The 25,000-nt window shown below is 41.2% G+C and overlaps 1 protein-coding gene across 2 annotated transcripts in view; it reads left to right on the top strand.

Moving 5' to 3' along the window:
* The window catches only part of LOC138982437 (arrestin domain-containing protein 2-like), a 36,649-nt gene that overhangs the window by 2,067 nt on the left and 9,582 nt on the right, over nt 1-25,000 (top strand). For both annotated transcript variants that reach the window (XM_070355733.1, XM_070355724.1), the window contains exon 2: nt 16,337-16,471. In XM_070355733.1, coding sequence (XP_070211834.1) covers nt 16,337-16,471 — 135 coding nt within the window. The remainder of the gene's footprint in view (nt 1-16,336; nt 16,472-25,000) is intronic.

Raw genomic sequence — 25,000 nt, 5'->3', positions numbered from 1 at the left:
ACACTGCACGCACAGACATATTTACCCGGAAACAGTGAAATGTTTTTTAATCTGATGTTGAAGTTTTCTTTCTCTTCTTTAGTCAGTGTAAAACACTGAAACAATGCATTGACACACCCAACTAAGTTAAAACATTCAGTGACACGCCCACACACATTTCTTCCCGAAAATAGTGACATGGTTCCTTCGTAAATTTTCTCTAGTTTTTATGTCGTCTGTGTAAAACAGTGAACGCACTGCACACACTGGCATATCTTTCTGAGAACAGTGACAAAGTTCCGATGTGAATCATATGTTGACTTTGATGCCAGATTTTTTTTCTTTCATCTGTAGCTGTGTTTTCTCCGGAGACAGTGACCTAGTTGTGAAACAATGAGTCTCAAAAGCCGATCGACCATAATTTACAGTGGATCGCAGACTGTCTCCCTTTCTGCAGCGATCACTATTGACATTAATGCCGGTTTGTCGGTTATTTGCATTAGCATAGTTTTGTGCACCAGCTAGACAAAGGAACGGTGTCGCACCTTCTCATCGTAAAGGTCACCATTTCGCTGCAACTATATATATATATATGTTAAAAGTGCCCACTGTAAACGCGCCCTTGGTCAACACATAGACTGGGAGTCGAGACGAGGGTGGTGGTGGGTGTGTGTGTGTGTGTGGGTGTGTGTGTGGGTGTGTGTGTGGATGTGTGTGTGTGTGTGCGTGTTTGTGTGTGTGTGTGTGTGTGTGTGAGTGTGTGTGTGTGTGTCAGAGAGAGAGAGAGAGAGAGAGAGAGAGTGAGAGAGAGAGTGAGAGAGAGAGAGGGGGAGGGCGGGAGAGAGAGATAGTGAGAGAGAGAGAGAGAGATAGTGAGAGAGAGAGAGAGAGAGAGAGAGAGAGAGAGAGAGAGAGAGAAAGAGAAAGCCAGACAGACAGACAGACAGACCGATAAACAGAGAGAGAGAACCATCCAGACAGACAAACAAAGACAAGGAGAGAGAGAGAGAGAGAGAGAGAGAGAGAGAGAGAGAGAGAGAGAGAGAGAGAGAGAGAGAGAGAGAGAGAGAGAGAGCAAGTAATTGAGAGAGAAAGAGAGTGAGCGACAACCTGCTACTAAAAAGTTTTACGTTTTGATTGATTAAAGAAAGAAATCTGACGTGTGCACACATGCATCATACACAGCCCTCAGCATATTGTCTTTATTTCCACGAAAAGACCCAAGGCGCACAATGATTATACATGTCGTGTCCCCCAAGGATTTCTAATCGATAGAAAATAAAGTTTTTGGACAAGATGCAATTTCTGATTTGATCGTCGCACAGTGCTGTGTCCTGCACATTTGAAGAAAGAGAAACCTTTTGTTTTATGATTGGTACAAGGATAGCACAGGAAAACCTCAACTGTTGCACCTCGAAGTCAGAGGTTAAAGGCACACTCAGCTTCCCGTAAACCATCAGTTTCTGGCCACAGACACTGTCGGGCTTTTACACACAGTACAAACACCCTTTCGTTTAAACACTCACCGTTTGAGAACATCCTAGGTGCCCTCCGTAATGAGCTAGCATTTTCAAAGAATGTATGTGCGTGTGTGTGTGTGTGCGTGTGTGTGTGTGTGTGCGCGTGCGCATTTGTGTGTGCGCGCGCATTTGTGTGTGCGTGCCATGCATGCGTCTCTGCGTGAGTGCACGCCCGTACTTGCGCGCTTGTTGAGTGTACATTAGTTGTTTGATTTCTTCCAAACATCACTGATTTGATTTCCTAACAAATCCATGTTGCGCATGGACGCACTCACGCTGCTATAAACTCATTCCAACGACTCAATCATCTTAATCATGGCGCGAGCCCCAGCGGCCATCAGAAAATGTGATTTTGTTGATTGCAGCGCTTTTGTGGTCGTCATGCATTATTTAATCCAGGAAACCCATTAGAAACGACATTCTTCCTGTCGGCTTACAGGGAACTGCGCTTAGAAATGGACTGAGGGAACCACCACTGTGCAACACAGGCGGACACAAATATTCAGTATCATGTTTTGTAAAATAAGAGTAGATTACTTGCAGAGGGAATCGGATGGAGTAGGTTACAGCTCTTGCCTTTTTGTAAGATAAACAATTAAATGAATTAATGAATAAATTACCAAACAAACAAACAAACAAATAAATAAATATGTCTATCAAGTATCACTGACCAACAAAGAGCGTGCAGACTGCACGGTCTGCATGAATGCTAATAATGCTGATGAGAAATATATATGTATATGTTTTTCTTCCTTTCGCTCTTAGACCAGAACTTCGTTTGATATTCGGTGTAATTACCGGAAGACCTGGCTTCACAAATTGACCCATCACACCCCGTGTACGGTGGGAAGACTACTTCCACTTCCGTTCATAGCGAATAGAGAGAGAGAGTATAGCTCTGCGACCTCTATTTTCAGTATTCTTACCCCAGCCTAAACCGTTCTAGAATGTCTCAATTCTCAACAATGCGCATGAGCGATTATTGAATAGTCCTGCGTGAAATCAGAATTCCGAAAATGGCGGCTTCTGTAATGGGCCTAAATCTACCATAGCTCTTCTGGAATCGTCCAACTATTAACAATGCGTAAAATATATGCGCCAGACGGCTCACCGAATTCAAAAAGTCTTTTCTATGCAAATGAGACGGAGTTTATGTTATACGTCAGAAAAAAAACAGAAAAAAATTAGAAAAACTTAAGAAGAAAAAAACCGCCAGACAAGTCGATCATGCCTTTCGTTAATGAGTCTAACTGGATTTTCTTTGTGGAAAATCGTTCTAAACCTGCCTACTTAACACAGTTCCAGTTTTTAATCTCATTAATGTTGAGTTACGAGAGACATAGGTGTTGCACAGTGGCTTAACCGAGGAATGTACTGAGCTGGAGATCATGTTCTTGCGTGGATCACTGAGATTCATTCCAAGTCTTTGCCTTGGTATCATATGGGTTCTGTTAAAGGTGAACGACAAGGAGAAGATATGGGTTCTGTTATAGTTTTACATGCATTGTTTTTCTCCCTTCCTTGTGCGCTTTTTATGTATACATATTCTTTTTTTCTCTCTTTTTTGTTTTTTGTAAATCGCAGTGAGCTGTATTGAAAAATGGGCACTTATTAAGTGATCATTATCAGTATCATCATAATCAAAATGGCTTCCTAATTTACCTTAAGGAAAGGGGAGGAGGGGCAGGGGTGGGGGTAGTGGTGGGTTTGTAGAAAGAGGGACCAAGCCACAGATACCATACTGTTTGTCCTTGACTCATGGACAGGATATTTCTGGACATGCCCTTGCTCCAAAAAGCAAGAAAAGCTGTTCGACAGAGAAATTATTAAATGTTGGGGGTTTTCTGTGTGTGTGTGTGTGTGTGTGTGTGTGTGTGTGTGTGTGTGTGTGTGTGTGTGTGTGTGCGTGTGTGTGTGTGTGTCTTTGTGTGTGTGTGTGTGTGTGTGTGAGCGTGTGTATGTGTGTGTGTGTGTGTGCGTGTGTGTGTCAGTGCGTCCATGAGTGTGTATGTGTGGGTGTGTGTGTTTGTGTGCGTGTGTCTGTGTCTGTGTTTGTGTGCGTGTGTGTATATGTGGGTGTGTGTGTGTGTTTTTATTTTTTTTTATTTTGAGTATCCCTCTTAGAGCTATGTGATTAGAAGTTGTCAAATGCAGGGAGAGTGTTGGTTATGTTCTCTAAAAACAACAAGATAAAAACAAACGGAGGAACAACAGCAGCAACACAAGAACAGTCGGGTTCCCACCTAAGGCGTCTAAATGGAGCACTCGAAAATCGTCGCAACATCAATTAAACTGCAGCATCTACAGTAAAGCACACCATAACGAAACCCCCCAAGAACGACACCCCCTGTTTTCCGACCGACTCACTTAGCACCCACGCCTATTGCACAGTTTTATTGACCTCACAGTAGCGACCTTTTACCTTTACCTTAGCGTATCACCAATTCTTGTCCCAAATAGAAACATTTTCTGAGAGGACGTTAACCCCTTTAGTTAGACCTTTTACCGACGGCCTAGCGGCCAACAGCGGGTCAATAAGGGCCAAGTTATACCTGCGCAGAGTCAGCAGCACAGACGACGCACTGCAGATTAGTGATGCCGCGATAGGGATTATGACGAGTACTTGGCCTGTCAGTTTCTTTTCATGCAGCGTGTAGCGGGCAGTAATGATCTGCAGTGCGTCGTCTGTGCTGCTGACTCTGCGCAGGTATAACTTGGCCCTAACAATGTTTAGCTCAGTTTACCCCATGCAACTGTGTCCGTCGTTGAGCGATGATGCCTGCTTGAACTCTCGCTCGCGCAAGTGTGAGTAGTGGTGGTCTCGGCATTCGCCCCTCATAAGTCATGAGACAGGTGTCGCAGACAGACTGTCAGTTGCGGTAATCAGTCGTACATATGTATAATTCTTGTGCTGGTTTTATTGTATTTCAGGTAGTGGTAAAAAGACGGCTCTATTTTTATCGCCCAATCAATATCCTCTATCTTCATAAGGGGTTTTGTAAAAAAAAATTAAAAACATGAAAAAAGGTTTACCAATAAAATCTTGGTTCCAGACTCTGTATGTCGTCTGTTTACCTGAATAAAATCGAGATTGGAAATATCTTTTCCCGGACTGAATGTGACGCCAAAATCAACCTCCGCTCTTTGCAGAGTCAACACTTTCCCATTTCGACTCAGGCGGGCTGACCAATCAAAAGCACACACGTGTGATTGAGTTAGAACTTGATCACTGCCTGCGTCTGGAACTGGAACTGACAATGGGGAAATGACGTTGCATTCGGGTAACGGGATTAGTGAAAATAGATTCCGTCAAGGAAGCACCGTAACTGAAGGGAAGAGGAACTAGGAAAGCGAAGGGATGTGTTAATGGAATTTTCTTGTTACTCTAATGTATGGACGTGCAGGGTTTCATTTACTAATGCGCCCTGCGCCACTGGCGCATTAGTTCTGAAAATATCCCATCACAATTCCCTTTAGTGCGTCAAAGGGCGCATTGAGATTACATACCACTGCGCCACCAAATGTACACTTTCTATCGGATTACACACACATACTCACACACACACACACACACACACACACACACACACACACACACACACACACACACACACACACACACAGATAACACGATATAGCGGTTAATTCTCAGATGGCACCATATTGCACCATTTTGCATCTTTGGACAAAACGCGTACAGGCCTCTTAGGCGCTTATTGCCTTCGACTATGTCCCATCGGAATTTGGTTGAGGGGGACAAATGTCCCATTGCCCTTTTCTCCCAGGCTAAACCCTGAACGTGTGTGCATGGTTATGTAGAGGTTACATTCCGAGTCTCAGTGGTTATTACACATAATTATCGAAGTTAGCGGATCATGAAAAATGCGTGAGTTTGTGTGATTGTTTTGATTAAAAGTGTGTTTGTTAATGTGTACAATATATGTGCTATACTTTGTGTTTGTGCGTGCGTGCGTGCGTGTGTGCGTGCGTACGTGCGTACGTGTCTGAGTGTGTCTGTCTGTCTGTCTGTCTGTGTGTACATGTATGTGTCTGTGTCTGTGTGTTTATGTGTGTGTTTAGATTGTTGTAACTGAGTTGTATTGATTCATTATTTCTTTTCAGGTACGAAACGATTTCGTCAGTGTTTGTCCTAACCACAATAATGTTTGCGTCAAATATCAATCCAGTATTGTACCCAAGCGTATTGTTTACTAGAAATTTGTTTTTCCTTATCAGGCCGAACAATACAAGACAAAAACAAGTCGCGTAAAGCGAAAATACAATATTTAGTCAAGTAGCTGTCGAACTCACAGAATGAAACTGAACGCAATGCCATTTTTCAGCAAGACCGTATACTCGTAGCATCGTCAGTCCACCGCTCATGGCAAAGGCAGTGAAATTGACAAGAAGAGCGGGGTAGTAGTTGCGCTAAGAAGGATAGCACGCTTTTCTGTACCTCTCTTCGTTTTAACTTTCTGAGCGTGTTTTTAATCCAAACATATCATATCTATATGTTTTTGGAATCAGGAACCGACAAGGAATAAGATGAAAGTGTTTTTAAATTGATTTCGAAAAAAAAAATTGATAATAATTTTTATATATTTAATTTTCAGAGCTTGTTTTTAATCCGAATATAACATATTTATATGTTTTTGGAATCAGCAAATGATGGAGAATAAGATAAACGTAAATTTGGATCGTTTTATAAAATAAATATTTTTTTTACAATTTTCAGATTTTTAATGACCAAAGTCATTAATTAATTTTTAAGCCACCAAGCTGAAATGCAATACCGAAGTCCGGGCTTCGTCGAAGATTACTTGACCAAAATTTCAACCAATTTGGTTGAAAAATGAGAGCGTGACAGTGCCGCCTCAACTTTCACGAAAAGCCGGATATGACGTCATCAAAGACATTTATCAAAAAAATGAAAAAAACGTATGGGGATATCAATCCCAGGAACTCTCATGTCAAATTTCATAAAGATCGGTCCAGTAGTTTGGTCTGAATCGCAGACAAAAATCAGCAACTCCCCTAACTTGCAGGCTCGCGTACCTTCCACCGTCAACATTGATGTCTCTCAAAGTGGGAATCCCTATCTATGTTAATTCGTGACAAAGGCATCATCATACATATATGTTAAAGTGTCAAATACGCATTTGACTGACCCAAAAAGATCAATCACATCGAGATCAAGCCTTGCAACTTGCGGGTGCTCGATTTCTCACAAATTGTCTGGCTCACGTATTAATTATTGCCCGTCATTTTACAGGGCTCTTCTGTTCCTTAGTTCTGTGCACGCAAACCTCTTGTCGTTCAACAAACTGGGTTTCGCCTTGCTTGAATCCTCCTCAAGCTATGAATTACAGCCAGCAGATTGTTAGGATTGCACAACCTTCAGAGGATAAGCTTTGCTCTTGCATCTCTGGCTTTAACGTAAAGAAAATAAGGAATGCATGATTTATGGCGTGTAAGGTAGACAATTTACACAGCTTAATCTGGTTGAAATTATTCGTTTTATATTTCTAAAAGGGGAACGGATTTGGAGCCGGGACGGGGTGCGAATTGCTGTTCTCTGTCAGTCTGTCTGTCAGTCAGTCTGTCTATTTGTCTGTGTCTGTCTGTCTGTCTGTCTGTCTGTCTGACAGTCTCTCTCTCTCTCTCTCTCTCTCTCTCTCTCTCTCTCTCTCTCTCTCTCCCTCCCTCACTCCCTCTCTCTCTCTCTCTCTCTCTCTCTCTCTCTCTCTCTCTCTCTCTCTCTCTCTCACTGCCGTGACCATCACCGCGACCAGCAGACTCATCGTGGAACAGGACAGCCGAGTCGCCAACATGACCAGGGACCGGAGCATATGTTGCGTACTAGCCCTTTGCGCCGCCCCCACCCACTCCCTCACCAAGAACAGCGTAACACACCCCCGTCTTATGCGCAGCGGACCAACGACGTCTCCACACTGCACCATTCCAGCGACCCAAGCAGGCAGTCAGACCCTATCCTATGCCTCCCTACGTCTGGCACTACGTACCCCCCCCCCCCAGTCCCCCCCCCCCCCCCCCCGCGTGACATGCTTCCTCCACCATACCTGCTTCAGACACACGGAAACTCAGTACCACCCCACCGAGCATACGGTCCCATGCCCACACATCTTCAACATTGTTTCCCACCCCCCAACTACCAGAGCTACTACAACTCGGATAGGTGTACACTTGTGTAATTAGTCAAGTGGAGTGAATTTCATGGGTGTGACGACTATTTCTGGATAATTCTTACAGAATCAGAATCAGAATTTATTGTCATTAAAGCACATAGCCTATTGACACATACAAGATACATAACGGTACAGGAAAAACAGCAATATAACATAACATACATGTAATACAAAACCAAGTGGAACAGGGTGAACAAAGAGGACCTGAAGATGAGCATAAGTTATTGAGGACAGTCGGAAGACGCATTGCATCTGCGTTGTTGAAAACAATCTTACACATATTTTGCCAATTGCCTTTGGATGTCGCTGTCAGTAAACAAAGAACTGACTCTTATTTCATCACTGCCGGTGGAAGTATTCGGTAATAGCCTAACTGTTGCCTGAGATGAGCATACATTGTACACGAATCAAGGAAGTGAAGTTCATCCTCCACCACTCCACAGTTTCTGCATAGTCTTTCCTCTCTTGGTGTTCCCGTGTATCTGCCCTTTTCGATTTCTAAGTCATGGGCACATAGCTCATAGCCTGTCTGTGTTCTTGTGTTAGCAAAAGATAGGGTTGTAGAGAGTAGTCGTGTGGCACTCCCTTGTAAAACTGTAGTTTGGAGGAGTTTCCTTCTTTTTTTGTCCTCCAGAGCCTGACAAATTGAGTTTCTACATGTTTTGTTAGCGAGTGTTTCAGTCTTGCCGGGTGTATTGTGCTTAGGTTTTGCCACACGTGTTTGAAGCCTGAGGAAGTCAGGAGCTCGCGTACAAATAAGAGCCATTTATTTTCCTCTTTATGTTCTTGTGAGAGAAGGCTTGAGTAAGTTTGCCTAAGAAGCCCATGTTGGTCAGGTTCCATGATGTGTAACCAAAATGATATGATCTGTCCCAATTGCATGTGTGTGTGTGTGTGTGAGAGAGAGAGAGCGCATGTGAGTGTGAGCGTGTGTGTGTGTGTGTTTGTGTGCGGTAATAGAAAATACAGCATTATTGGCGTCATCTGCCGGCGTGATGGTAAAACTTGTGTACGATTGTGCTACTGCACGAACATTACCCTTGTGAGGGTGTGAGCAGGATTTCGTGGCCTTTATCCTCCTGATCGATCTTTGTATTACCTTCGTTTTTTACTGTGCTTGTGCTTCAGGCTGTCACAGCAATTCTTTGACAAAGAGACGAGAAGAAAGATTTTCTTGTCTTGCTTGAGACAGAGACTCGGTGTGTGCTTGCTTCTTTACTGTGCGCCTCTAATTGGACAGGCTTCAGCGACAGCAGTGTGTTCGGACGGTCAAGCTATTCGCCCCTTTCATATTATATGCTTTGAAAGCGGCTGCTGTTACTAGGCGACACATGTGTCAACATTGACTCCTATGACAAGTGCTTTGTGTTAGACTTGTTTAGAGTCTATTACATTAGTTTCGTAGTCTTAGTTTGGTTCTTTATTATCATTATAAACGGTAACATTACCGTTTTCTCTTTATTTTCCTGTTTTCTTGTGCTAATCTGCCTTTCGATTTTTTACTTGTTTATTGTTGCTTTCGTTGTTTTACTTAGTTTGTCATTTCCTTGTCTCTTTACTAGTTATTCTACGCTTGACGTTGAGTTTCTGCCTCATTTACCTATTGTACCTTATCGATAACGTCATTGTTTGACACATTGTGTTTCTAAATTGTTCTTTCTTGTTTGACACATTTCTCTGTTCCTGCGAATTTGTTACAGATTGATCAAGACATTTCAGTAGATATCTCGGACTATTTAACGTTCAAGAGCCAGAATACTGTTTATGTTCACAATGAATAGCTGTCCAAATTTATGGCCCAGAAAAGAGGGTCTTCGTGTGGGCCACCTTAACATTAACCATGCAATTAACAATTATGATATGAATGCTTTTAAATTCTGGTTCAAATTTTCACATTTTCGGATTCTCAGAGTCACGATTATCTCAGCAGATTTCGGATGCCGATGTAGCTATTCCTGGTTATAACATACTACGCAGAGACCCACAGCAAAGTAAAGAAACTGGCTTGCTTCTGTACATAAGTGAATCAGTTAGCTATACAAGATTAACACACCTTGAGCAGTTTGTGGAGTCGGTGTGGGTAGAAGTTAAAATGAAAGGAGCACCTCCACTCCTCATAGGTTTCTGTTATAGAAATCCTGTAGAGAGAGCAAATTGGTCGGATAATCTTACGCAGATGGTAGATGCAGTTTTACTCGAATCAAAGGAAATAATGTTATTGGGAGACTTTAATATTGATTTGCTTAAGCAGAACAAGCTATGGCTAGATATGCTTAACCTCTATAATCTCAAACAGATAGTAGACACCCCTACAAGAGTCACAGCATCTACAAGTACTTTGATAGATCATATTTATGTCACTGATCAACGTAACATTGTTGAATGTTGTGTTCCCGCCAGTGGTTGCAGCGATCATTTCCCTATCTGTCTGACGTGGTCGAGAAAGGGTGTAAAAATTCCAAAAGCCGGTCACAAGACAATAAAATACAGATCCTTTTCTAAATTCAACGAAGACACATTTCTTCACGACCTCTGTAACTCCTCCCTCTCTGATGTTTATAATTGTACGAATCCTGATGCTGCATCAATTAACACACTGGCTCAATGCCTTCACTGACATATATGATAAACATGCTCCATGGAGAATAAAAAGAGTCAGACACATAGTGAAACCGAAATGGTTTGATGATGAATTACAAGATGCCATAGATAATCGCGACTTCTTAAAGTCAATCGGCAAGGAAGAGGAGTATAGAGAACAGAGAAATAAAGTAAATTCAATAAAACGATTAAAAAAGAGAAAATATTTTCAAGACCTTGCTTCTTCAAAACAAAATCCAAAGAACATTTGGAAAGCGACAAATGAACTCACAAATAAAACTTCTGCATCTAAATCAAGTTGCGTTAGAGACATAACACCTCATGATCTAAATACACATTTTTCCAAAATAGCTGAAAAAGTTATTTTAAATGATACAACTAACCTCAATAATTTGGAAGTTTTAGAAGACTTCTGTAAGTCAAAAGAAATTTCATCTCAATTAAATATTCCTTCGCTTACAGTGCCTGAAATCTTTCCAGCACTCACACATTTAAAGCAAACAGGTACCCGGGGGATAGACGGATTAGATGGAAGAATTCTTAAGTTATCAGCCCCGGTAATTTCCGAAACTCTCACTTACATTTATAATCTCTGTTTAGACAAACAATATTTTCCAATAGCGCTCAAACAGGCAAAAAGTATTTCTTTGTTTAAATCTGGTGAGAAGAAAGACCCCTCAAACTATAGACCGATTTCTATATTGTCTGTATTATCAAAGCCACTTGAAAAACATAAACAAACACCTATTAGCGCACTTTGATCACAATCAATTATTTCACCCGAACCAGTCTGGCTTTAGGGCTAATCACTCGTGTCACACTGCCTTAATCTCTCTTGTTGATCATTGATTGGACAAGATAAACCCGGATAATGAATTTTGTGGTGCTGTTTTTGTAGACTTTGCTAAAGCTTTTGATGTAATTGATCACAAGTTGTTACTCAGAAAACTCAAATTATATGGCCTCGGGACTGACTCAGTTAACCTTATTTGTTCTTTTCTCAGCGACAGGCAACAAAGTGTGCATGCGAACGCCTCGGCATCAAGTATGCAGGCTGTACGGTATGGCGTACCTCAAGGGTCAGTTTTAGGCCCTCTACTTTTCTCCATATACATAAATGACCTGCCCCTTCATATTAAAAACTTGTGTGAACTTTTTGCAGATGACACTACCATACACTCCAGTGACACCAATTTAAATCGTTTGTCTGAATCACTGCAAGAAAGTTTAAACCAGCTGAGTGCATGGACTGAGCTAAATCATATGTCCCTGAACCCCCAAAAAACTAAATGCATGATAATAACAACTAGACAAAAACGACAGAACATAATCTCCACGTTTCCCGATTTAATTGTCAATGATGAAATTGTTTCAACAGTCAACCATCATAAAGTGTTGGGAGTGACCATCGATAACAACCTGTCATGGTCACACCACATCGAACAACTTTCTAAAGTCATGTCCAAGAAAGTATATCTCTTATCTAGAATCAAGCACTTCCTGAATTTGGAAGCCAGGAAGTTATTCTTTAATGCCCATATTCAATCTGTTATTGATTACGCATCAACCTTATGGGATTCGGCAAGTGATAATTCACTAAAACCTATAATTAGATTACACAAACGAGCGTTGAAAGTAGTCTTATTAAAGAAAACAACCCTGAATGAATTACACTACATAAACTTAGGCATTCTCCCTCTGAAGTAAAGACTTGGCTATAATAAATGTACCCTTATGAGCAAAATTATCACTGGATGTGTACCTGAAACTTTACGTACAAAATTTACCATGAGGAATTCACGTCAATGTATGAGATTAAACACTCCTGTTCCTCGGATTGACCTGTTTAAGTCCAGTTTAGTGTATTCAGGTAGCAGTCTCTGGAACTCTCTTCCAACATTCCTGAGGCAAACTACCAGCACTGATAGTTTTAAGAGCAGATATTTGTCTTATGTAATGAAGTCAAAGTAAATGATATTTGTCTTAAATGGTATTTATTTTTTGTATTAAACATGCCCCTCTCCTCTTTATTGGTATAATGTACACAAACCCTTTTCGGATGAAGGGACTTAAAAACCAACCACTATTTAGATGTGTGATGATCTTAGCAATGTCTTGCTTGTTTGATTGATTTTCTTTAAAATGTAATGTATGGATTAGAGCATGATGTTGAGAAAGTGCAAGCTGCACTATACCACTTAATTCACATCAATTAACTCGCAATTTACCTCAATGCAATGCATTTTGTGTACATATGTATAATGTGTTTTCACTTTAGTTATCTGTTAAAATGTAGAATTTTAGTTTTTTCTATTTTCTATTTTTTATCTTGTATTTTTATTTCATTTTGTAGTTAGTCCCTCTTTAGGGCGAGGGCTGGATGTAAAAAAGCAGACCACTGCTTAATCTACTACCCTCGTTAAATAAAGAATTGTCATTGTCATTCTCTCTCTCTCTCTCTCTCTCTCTCTCTCTCTCTCTCTCTCTCTCTCTCTCTCTCTCTCTCTCTCTCTCTCTCTCTCTCTCTCTCTCTCTCTCTCTCTCTCTCTCTCTCTCTCTCTCTCTCTCTCTCTCTGTGCATGTCGATCTGTCTGACTGTCTGTCTGACTGTCTGTCGCATTATGTCTTTCTCTGTCTCTCTCTGTCTGACGGTCTGTCTGCCTAGCTGTCTCTCTGTCTGTCTGTCTCTCTCTCTCTCTCTCTCTCTCTCTCTCTCTCTCTCTCTCTCTCTCTCTCTCTCTCTCTCTCTAAAATCGATCAGTAACCTTAAAACATTCAAAACACATCTGCAAAAATACATTCAAACATCACTTTAATGTGATGTGCCTGGTTGCTCAAACGTATGTATGCCTTCTATCCTTCTGAAATGTGCATGTGTGTGTTTGCGTCAACTTGGTGTGTGTTCTGATAATGTATGGTTGTATTGCCCGTATTGTGATACAGGGCCGGACTACCGGGGGGGTTATGGGGGTTGCGCAACCCCCCCCCCCCCCCCCCCTAGCCTAAACATGTACCTTACTTATTTAATTTTTTTTATTATTGCTTATTTTATGCCGTTTCATGCAAGGAGCGACCATTTTCCTATCTCAGAATATGACCTACCCGTCAGCTTCAGGGGGCTTCGCCCCCTGACCCCCACAACGAGGGGGGGGGGTGGGTTCTAGGGTTTCCGGACCCCCCCCCCCCCCCAGCCAAAAAATAAAAATATTGAATGAGGTTTGCATTTCTTTATTCTACATTGAGTTTCAATTTTTGGGGTATTAATCAGTGACAAAATCTGATGCCTGAAACTGGTAATGATCATCCTCAGAATGCACCAGATTGCACCATTTTGCATCCTTTTTTTCAAAATTTTCCGGGGGGGCATGCCCCCGGACCCCCCTAGCAAGCTAGGCGCTTCGCGCCGTCGGCTCGGCGCTTCGCGCCTTCACACCCATATCTTCACAATATACTTTTGAAAAAAAACCAGTCATAAAATGAACTGATCCGCCCCTGCCGCCAGGGGGGACATCCCCCTGGGCCACCACTGGCAACCCCCCCCCCCCCCCTCCTCTTCGCCTAGTCCGGCCCTGTGATATCTGTATATCACATGTCTGTTAGGCAAAAAAAAATAATAGGTGTGGTTACGGTAACCCGACCTACCCTATTTTTAGGGGCCGATCCTATAACTTTTTATTACATTTGCCAAAAAAAAAAAAAAAAAAAAAAAACGAGTGCAAAAAACGCAATGAAAGCGAAAGCGCCCGTGTCGCACACTTATTTCCCTGTCAAGTAGGTTTAACTTGTACACATTAGAAAAAAAAGTAAAAAAAAAAAAAAAGTGATTGCCTACCTACCTACCCTATTTTTTTTGGCTATGTTACCGTAACCACACCTATTTTTTGGGGGGGGCCTAAAGAATGATCTTATTCTTATATTACTATCATGCGTGTGTCTGCGTTTCATCATAAAAAGTTTGTTCCTATGTATTCCCATTGCGATTATAACAATTTTGTTTGCTTAGATCAGGACTAGCTGTAAGAAAGGTCCTACAGACCTAATGCTATCTTTCCTGTAATAAAGTTCAAAGTTCTCTCTCTCTCTCTCTCTCTCTCTCTCTCTCTCTCTCTCTCTCTCTCTCTCTCTCTCTCTCTCTCTCTCTCTCTCTCTCTCTCTCTCTCTCTCTCTCTCTCGCTATTATTGGCTTGTTTTGCACAGTAGAATTAGATCCTCCTTTTTCAGCCAGAACATTTATTGAAATGTTTTGTTCATGTATCATAGTAACCATGGACGCACTCGGTCTGCACGTGTCCTCGCCCCTTAGTTTTGCACATTATTCCCATCAAGCCTTGAACCATACGTGCTGCAAGCGTACATCAGTTAAATGGGTTAATTCATTTCTTCAGGCTTCTCGTGTAACCTATAGCTATCATGTCAGGCGCCGAAGACCTGACCAGGGGTGAGGTGCACGAACCGAAAGTGGGTTCCACCCAACCGGGTAAGAACAAACCGCGGGGTCTGAATCGTTGAAATCACAACACATCTCATTTTCAACCAATCCAAAACCGCGGCTGGCTCCCACCCGGTTGGTACCTTTCTCGTGCACCTCGACCCAGGCTTCTGCATTGGATAAAAGCATCCCTCCGCTTGGACACACACCAACAACTCAACAGCCTGGCTGCTTTTGTATTGGGAGCACACTTGTTTTTATTTTGTTTCGTGTTTTTTTACTGAAATTTGTTTGTTTGTTTGTTTGTTTGTTTGTTTGCTTAACGCCCAGCCGACCACGAAGGGCCATATCAGGGCGGTGCTGCTTTGACATATCGTACGCCACACACAAGACAGAAGTCGCAGCAGTACAGGATTCATGTCTCACCCAGTCACATTATTCTGACACCGGACCAACCAGTCCTAGCACTAACCCCATAATGCCAGACGCCAGGCGGAGCAGCCACTAGATTGCCAATTTTAAAGTCTTAGGTATGACCCGGCCGGGGTTCGAACCCACGACCTCCCGATCACGAGGCGGACGCCTTACCACTAGGCCAACCGTGCCGGTTTTGCTGAAATAATATCGCAGATTAACTCAGGTGTTATTTAGGACAACAATTCAACACACAATTTCCACTCAGCACAGCTAGACAGCTGCAAGGCTGTTGAACATAACTATGAACATTAATAATTTTGTTGTAGGATGCTCATATTCTGGACAGGTGGCTCATGTATTTCACAAGAAAGAAGGGCTCTAATGAACAGCTACAAGAAGCTGGGACTGTTTATTGCTCCTCATATGAAGTTCTCTTTGTCTGTACAGTTTATGTGTGTGTTTGTGACAGGGTTGGAGTTTGAATGTACAGTTTATGTGTGTGTTAGTGACAGGAGTGGAGTTTAACTGTACAGTGTATGTGTGTGTTTGTGACAGGAGTGGAGTTTTGACTCTACAGTTTATGTGTGTGTTTGTGACAGGAGTGGAGTTTGACTCTTCAGTTTATGTGGAGTTTGACTGTACAGTTTATGTGTATGTTTGTGACAGGAGTGGAGTTTAACTGTACAGTTTATGTGCGTGTTTGTGACAGGAGTGGAGTTTAACTGTACAGTTTATGTGTGTGTTTGTGACAGGAGTGGAGTTTGACTGTACAGTGTATGTGTGTGTTTGTGACAGGAGTGGAGTTTGAATGTACAGTTTATGTGTGTGTTTGTGACAGGAGTGGAGTTAACTGTACGGTGTTTGTGCATGTGTTTGTGACAGGAGTGGAGTTTTGACTCTACAATTTATGTGTGTGTTTGTGACAGGAGTGGAGTTTGAATGTACAGTCTATGTGTGTGTTTGTGACAGGAGTGGAGTTTGACTGTACAGTTTATGTGTGTGTTTGAGACAGGGTTGGAGTTTGACTGTTCAGTTTATGTGTGTGTTTGTGACAGGAGTGGATTTTGACAGTACAGTTTATGTGTGTGTTTGTGACAGGAGTGGATTTTGACTGTACAGTTTATGTGTGTGTTTGTGACAGGAGTGGAGTTTGATTGTACAGTGTATGTGTGTGTTTGTGACAGGAGTGGAGTTACGGTTTCGCGGTGCAGCACGTGCTAAATGGCGGGAGTACGTCAACGAGGGAGCACGGCGCACAGAGATCGAACACGAGAAGGAGGAGATCTACTTTGACGACCGCTTCTGCCTATGGGGCAAAGGTCAGTGTTTTCACAAACAATGTTTTGAACGATGCTTAGAACAGATGAGGCCGGGGTATAATTCAAGAACAGTGTCCCAAATTCAAGGAAGCTAAACTAAACTTTCCAATTCAACTACACTTTAAAGACCTAAATCCAACTACACTTTACAGACCTTTATCCAACTAACCTTTACAGACCTAAATCCAACTAAACTTTACAGACCTATATCCAACTAACCTTTACAGACATAAATCCAACTAAACTTTACAGACCTAACTCCAACTAATTTTTACAGACCTAAATCTATCTAAACTTTACAGACCTAAATCCAACTAAACTTTACAGACCTAAATCCAACTAAACTTTACAGACCTAAATCCAACTAAACTTTATCGACCTAAATCCAACTTAACTTTACAGACCTAAATCCATTTAACTTTACAGACCTAAATCCAACTTAACTTTACAGACCTAAATCCAACTAAACTTTACAGACCTAAATCCAACTAAACTTTACAGACCTAAATCCATTTAACTTTACAGACCTAAATCCAACTAAACTTTACAGACCTAAATCCATTTAACTTTACAGACCTAAATCCAACTTAACTTTACAGACCTAAATCCATTTAACTTTACAGACCTAAATCCAACTTAACTTTACAGACCTAAATCCATTTAACTTTACAGTCCTAAATCCAACTTAACTTTACAGACCTAAATCCATTTAACTTTACAGACCTAAATCCAACTTAACTTTACAGACCTAAATCCAACTTAACTTTACAGACCTAAATCCAACTAAACTTTACAGACCTAAATCCAACTTAACTTTACAGACCTAAATCCAATTAACTTTACAGACCTAAATCCAACTAAACTTTACAGACCTATATCCAATTAACCTTTACAGACCTAAATCCAACTAAACTTTACAGACCTAACTCCAACTAAACCTTACAGACCTAAATACAACTAAACTTTACAGACCTATATCCATTTAACTTTACAGACCTAACTCCAACTAAACTTTACAGACCTATATCCAACTAAACTTTACAGACCTAACTTTAACCAAACTTTACAGACCTAACTCCAACTAAACTTTACAGACCTAAATCCATCTAAACTTTACAGACCTAAATCCAACTAAACTTTACAGACCTAAATCCAACTAAACTTTACAGACCTAAATCCAACTCAGCTTTACGGACCTAAATCCAACTAAACTTTAAAGACCTAAATCCAACAAAACTTTACAGACCTAAAACTGTACAGACCTAAATCCAACAAAACTTTACAGACCTAAAACTGTACAGACCTAAATCCAACTAAACTTTACAGACCTAAAACTTCACAGACCTAAATCCAACTAAACTTTACAGACCTAAAACTTAACAGACCTAGAGAACTGTGGTAGTGTGTTAAAACCGAGGCATAGTCGTTGTGAAAAGCAACGATTTTGACTTTAAAAATCGATTCATTCCGTAAGCTTTTTGTTTACACGGTCATGGGACATAGCGTTATGGCGGACTGTTGAAGAAAAGAGTTAATTTGAGACACTGTTGAGACACTGTTCTTGAATTTTACCCAGATGAGATATGTTTAGTCCAATTCTTGAATAGGGATGGGCGGTTCTGTGACCTATTCACAAATGAATTTAGTTATGCAATATAAGTTATACACCACCTAGTTTAATGCGATATATTGTTGAGTGTAAGGTACACGCAATGTGGACTTGCAAAGGCAGTGGTATTTTGGGTTTGTATATTATACAGAAAATGGGATGTTTTCATAAACAAACAATGAGTGATGGTTTTGGTGAACACGCAGACATTGTTACGGTCAAAAAGAATCAGAAATGAATCAATCGCTCATTCACCCAAGACGACACGCAAGCAAGTAACCTATTAGTCAAATCAGTGGAGCAGTCGATGAAACAAATAAGCAAGCAAGCCAGGAGTACGACGTTTTGATCGTAGTCAGTCAAGCATGAACGCTGTGAGCACTTGAGCCGCCACTGTGAATGTGTTTAGATGATATTTGTGTACGTTTGGGATATGTTGTCGCATGACATTTATATGGTAATTTGCCTAATTAATGCAGCTGCCTTCTGCTCTCTACAGCACAGTTTAGCTACGATTAAATGCTAAGTGATTTTGTTTTGTTTTTGCGTTTTTGCCCCTTTCAGTTCTATATGTGAATGAGTCACCAAATCGTCTTTGCTTTGTGTGGGATTATTTGCTTTTTCATGTCATATTATTCGTCGTTGTGTGTATAACATTTTCTAGTTCGTCGCGTTTTTGCTTGGTATCCATTTATTTTTCATTGTATTGCCACATGCTTTTGTCTTAATTTGCTTAAATACAGGTGTTATTAATACCCTTTACTCAATTTAATGTGTCTGCATTTTTAATAAAACGTACTGTAAATGAGGTTTCATTCCCCGAAACCTACCAAGACAAACAAGTCCTCCGATTTCATCATATGATTTGAACTTCTAAGTCTGTGCGTGCCATTTGAGAGGTGGGGGTGCGGGTGCGATGGGGTTGAGGGGGGGGGAGGGGGGTGAGGGGCTGAGAAGAAAGAGAACCAGGGCAGAGAAGGGAAAGAGTGATGACAAACAGACAGAAAGAAAGACAGACGGACAGACAGAAAGACAGACTGACGAACATACGAACGGAAGTGCTACAGAGGAATAGACACACATACAACGGGAAACACAGAGGAAAGTTCTTTTGCGCCCTGAATTTTTATTCAGGTTGAGTTGGAGGAACGATCATTAGCCTTGCCAATCTGCTCCATCTAAACCCATCACTCTGATTAGATGGCGTGCTCCGTTCAGTTTCACCTTTTGCGAGGAAACAGGCCGTCTCTTGTTTCAGATCCTGACATTTTAACACACAAATGTCAGCCCGAGATAACGGAAGACACGCAGCCCATGGCCAGGCTTGTATTTTATAGTACTGACTTTACGAGAATGTGTGATACGTTGGCGTTATAGAATAATTGATACACAAAGAATATTACATGGCGTGCTGTGTAATACCGGGTTTACGCGAGTTTTAGTTGTGTGTGTGTGTGTGTGTGTGTGTGTGTGTGTGTGTGTGTGTGTGTGTGTGTGTGTGTGTGTGTGTGTGTTGTGTGTTGTGTGTGTGTTGTGTGTGTGTGTGTGTGTGTGTGTGTGTGTGTGTTGTGTGTTGTGTGTGTGTGTGTGTGTTCTTCAGTATTAAAATGGGAGAGAAAGCGACCTTTTCAATATGTAAACAAACAAAACTTGACTAAATATAAAAACACCGAGTGTAAATACAATACAATACAATACAATACAATACAATACAATACAATACAATACAATACAATACAATACAATACAATACAATACAATACAATACAATACAATACAAAGCAAAGCAAAGCAAAGCACTACAATGCAATGCAGTACAATACCATACAATACAATGCAATTTAAACAGAAATTTGTCTTTTAGATTAGTGGATAGTTTAACTCGGACTACCATGCTTGGGGTCCTGATTTGGCCAATATGGTCCGCTGGACCCAAAAAGCAACAACTAACTAACTAACTAACTAACTAACTAACTAACTACCATGCTTCGACAATTCTAGATAATGCTTCTCAACGGAACACAAAGTCCTCTTGCAACTAAAAGCTTTTAAGTATATAACCCGGTCTCCGCCCCGCCAAAGTTTATATCAACCCCCTGGTTACATCATTCTGCCGATCGTTTTGCAAGGAGATGTTAACAGATATATTGATAAGAAGTCGTCTTTAATTATTTATTGGAATGAAATTAAAGACACTGACGAATAAGCTGTTCGGAGTGCTTGAATTGCGGGATGAACACAGACTGGCGTTAATGAATATTTTTCCGTAAGTTCGTCCTTATTTATTTCTTACTGGATATTCACGAGTATGTGAACTATATTCCTTTTCTTTCTTTGTTTGCATCTAGCATGGAAAAAAACCACGTTCGAAAGCATGTGGAGAAATAAGGTTCAACTCTGTTCTGCAAAAAAGCCAAAAAACTGACGGATGTGTCTAAAAAGACACATTTTGTATAAAAGTGCACAGATATGGGGGCTGGTAACTCAATATGTGTTTGTCAAAGTTTTTTCTGGACACATCCGTCATTTTTTTGTTTCCTTGCATCTAGAAAAAATATCCTCACCATGTTGGGAAGCCTATGGAGAAATAATAAGGTTCAACTCTGTTATGCAATACAGATTGGAGTAGATCGACTTTCAGCTCGCACCATTATTTACAGGCATTTTTGTTTGTGTCCCCTCTTTCTGTGTCTTTCTCTGTCTGTCTGTATGTCTGTCTGTCTCTCCCTCCCTCTCTCTCTCTCTCTCTCTCTCTCTATCTATCCCTTTCTCTCTCTCTCTCACACTGTCTGTCTGTCTGTCTGTCTGTCTGTCTGTCTCTCTCTCTCTCTCTCTCTCTCTCTCTCTCTCTCTCTCTCTCTCTCTCTCTCTCTCTCTGAGACTCTCTCTCTGTCTCTCTCTCTCTGAGACTCTCTCTTTCTCTCCCCCCCTCTCCCACTCCCCCTCCCTCTCCCACTCCCCCCTCTCTCTAAGACTCTCTTTCTCTCTCTCTCTCTTTCTCTCTCCCCCCCCCCCCTCTCCCACTCCCCCTCTCTCTCTCTCTCTCTCTCTCTCTCTCTCTCTGGCTGTAGGCAAATCACGCTGCCCTTTGCTAGAAGCCAAATTAATGTCAAGTGTACTGGGAATACGAGAGTGTGTGTGCGTGTGGGTGTTTACGGTTATGATTTGCTGGGCCAGAATAATTATAAGCTCTATGCAATCCGTCGTGCGATGAAGCACTAACCTTACACAGAAGAGCAGAGATTGAGAAAAATAGAGATAGATAGATAGCTAGAGAGAGAGAGAGAGAGAGAGAGAGAGAGAGAGAGAGAGAGAGAGAGAGAGAGAGAGAGAGAGAGAGAGAGAGAGAGATACAGACAAAGAGAGACCGAGACAGATACAGTGAGAGACAGAGAGAGAAACACAGAGACACAGCGAAAGACACAGAGAGAGGGAGACGAAAAGAGAGAGAGAGAGACGGAGAGAGAAAGAAAGAGAGAGACGGAGATAGAGACGGACAGACAGACAGACAAAGACAGACAGACAAACAGACAGACACAGACAGACAGACAGACAGACAGACAAACAGACAGACAGAAACAGACAGAGAAAGAGAGAGAGAGGGAGCTCAAATTATTATAGTTCTGACGAGGAATCCATCTTCTTTCAATGTTCTCGCCTGCATAGATCGTGAACTGTCCTTACAAAAACATATATAAACCAAAAAAACAACAAACCAACAAAAAAATAAACAAGTCATCCTCATTTCTGATCGCTTTCTAGTGGATATGCACCTTATTTTCGTCATCCGTAGCTTGGATTGGGTTTATTTTTTCCTTTGCTTTTCCTTTCATACCTTTTCACTGTCTTGAATGTCAAACTCGTTCAACAGTTTCAACAAGTCTATTAGCTGACAGCGGTGAATGTACTTCCCGTCTTCGCTGTGTCTGCAAGTTCGTAGTGGTCTCAGCTTCGCCGAGCAATATGATTATTGTTCTCCTCTGGACTAGCTTGCTGTCTCACACTGGCATGACTCTTTTTCTGAAACTTTCTATATTTTAGAAAGCTTCCAACAACTTGAACTCGTCTAATCGTGCAGCGTTGTACTTTGTAAAATCTCCTTTGGGGGCACTTTTTTTTTTTAATTTTTTTTTTTAGTGAGTATTTCTACGCACATACCCTCCCAGAGGGAGGCTCATGGCGTTTACAATATGCCGTGTGAGATGGAATTTTTTACACAATATTATATCACGCATTCACATCGGCCAGTAAATCTCAAGCGTGTTAGGCGAGTATATACTTTTACGGCCTATTATTCCAAGTCACACGGGTATTTGGTGGACATTTTTATATATATGTCTATATAATTTTGCCAGGAAAGACCCTCTTGTCAATCGTGGGATTTTTAACGTGCACACCCCAATGTAGTGTACACGGGACCTCGGATTTTCGTCTCATCCGAAAGACTAGCACTTGAACCCACCACCTAGGTTAGGAAAGGGGGGAGAAAATAGCGGCCTGACCCAGGGTCGAACACGCAACCTCTCGATTCCGAGCTCAAGTGCGTTACCACTCGGCCACCCAGTCCTCTCTTGAAGATATAACAGAGCAATCATTCGATTGTGACCAACCTCACTTCATGAGTCCTTCAAGAACAGGGAGTACACGCTGTGTTCTCATTTGGACAAACAAGTGAAAAACTTGCATTTCGTTCTAACTATTCTCACTTCAAAGTTGTTATATATAAGTCATTCAAGAACATACCCTGAACCATATGTGGGGTACCATCCAAAGACTGGACAAGAACTGACAGGAGTGGAGATCCTTCGTTGCTGCCCAACATGCCAACCAGCATAACGGGCAGTAAATAAAATAAATATTCAAGAACATGGAACCCCCCGCGGGTTAGGGGGAAGAATTTACGCGATGCTCCCCAGCATGTCGTAAGAGGCGACTAACGGATTCTGTTTCTCCTTTTACCCTTGTTAAGTGTTTCTTGTATAGAATGTAGTCCATTTTTGTAAAGATTTTTAGTCAAGCAGTATGTAAGAAATGTTAAGTCCTTTGTACTGGAAACTTGCATTCTCCCAGTAAGGTAATATATTGTACTACGTTGCAAGCCCCTGGAGCAAATTTTTGATTAGTGCTTTTGTGAACAAGAAACAATTGACAAGTGGCTCTATCCCATCTCCCCCCTTTCCCCGTCGCGATATAACCTTCGTGGTTGAAAACGACGTTAAACACCAAATAAAGAAAGAAAGAACATGGACTATTCGTTGTGTTCTCATCAAGACATGTGCAAGCTTATTGAATTCCAATATAACTATCCCCACTTTTATGTAAATGCTTCAAGAACATGGAGTATTCGTTGTGTTCTCACCGAGCCAAGTGTAAGCTTATTGAATTCCAATTTAACTATCCTCACTTTTATATAAGTGCTACAAGACCATGGAGTATTCGTTGTGTGCTCACCGAGACAAGTGTAAGCTTATTTAATTCAAATTTAACTATCCCCTCTTTTATATAAGTGCTTCAAGAACATGGAGTCATTGTTGTGTTCTCATCAAGACAAGTGTAAGCTTGCATTCCATTGTATCTATATCCTCACTTTTATATTCATAAGTGCTTCAAGAACATGGAGTATTCGTTGTGTCGTCATCAAAACACGTTTAAGCTTGCATTCCATTGTGTCTATCCTCACTTTTATATATTATATAAGTGCTTCAAGAACATGGAGTATTCGTTGTGTTCTCATCAAGACAAGTGTAAGCATGCATTCCATTGTATCTATCCTCACTTTTATATAAGTGCTTCAAGAACATGGAGTATTCGTTGTGTTCTCATCAAGACACGTTTAAGCTTGCATTCCAATTTAACTATCCTCACTTTTATATAAGTGCTTCAAGAACATAGAGTCATTGTTGTGTTCTCATCAAGACATGTCACATGACAGTGTATGCTTGCAGCGATGTACTTTCTCTCTCAGCTGTACGGGGCAGGCTGCGAACACCAGATTATGGCCGTGTGCAACACTCCAGCATGGCTCCGCAGGGAAATAAAAGGTCTTATCGGTGGCTGAAGATAATGAACCGCTAATTAAGTTTGTGGCCATCGAGGTTTCACCAGCCCTCCATGTGCCAAAACCACAGGCGTTCGAATGGGGAGAGAAGAGCACAAGCGTTAAACAAAGCGCGTTGTATGTTCGACCCAACAGGAGCGTAGCCGTTTGCCACGGTCAATGATGTGCGTAGTACAGGATTTGATGATGCAAAGGTGTAAATGTAGCAGCAAAAACAGCACCAGCAACAATAGCAACAGCAACAAAGACAACAAGAACAAGAACAAGTCGCGTAAGGCGAAAATACAACATTAAGTCAAGCTCAGTCGAACTCACAGAATGACTCGAAACTGAACGCATTGCATTTTTTCCGCAAGACCGTACACTCGTAGCATCGTCTGTCCACCGCTCGTGGCAAAGGCAGTGAAATTAACAATACAGAAAAGCGCGGTAGCGGTTGCGCTGAGGAGGATAGCCCGCTTTTCTATATCTCTATTCTTTTTTCTCTCTGAACGTGTTTTTAATCCAAACATATCATATCTGTATGTTTTTGGAATCAGGAACGGACAAGGAATAAGATGAAATTGTTTTTAAATCGATTTCGGAAATTTAATTTTAATCATAGTTTTTATATTTTTAATTTTCAGAGCTTGTTTTTAATCCGAATGTAACATAATTATATGTTTTTTGAATCAGAAAATGATGGAAAATACGATAAACGTATTTTTGGATCGTTTTATATAAAAAACAAAATGTAAGCCTCCAAGCTGAAATGCAATACCAAAGTCCGGCCTTCGTCGAAGATTGCTTGGCCAAACTTTCAATCAATTTGATTGAAAAATGAGGGTGTGACAGTGCCGCCTCAACTTTTACAAAATGCCGG

The sequence above is a fragment of the Littorina saxatilis genome, linkage group LG1, assembly GCF_037325665.1.
Source record: "Littorina saxatilis isolate snail1 linkage group LG1, US_GU_Lsax_2.0, whole genome shotgun sequence".
NCBI classification, from domain to species: domain Eukaryota; kingdom Metazoa; phylum Mollusca; class Gastropoda; order Littorinimorpha; family Littorinidae; genus Littorina; species Littorina saxatilis.
This window is presented reverse-complemented; position numbering and strand designations above follow the sequence as displayed.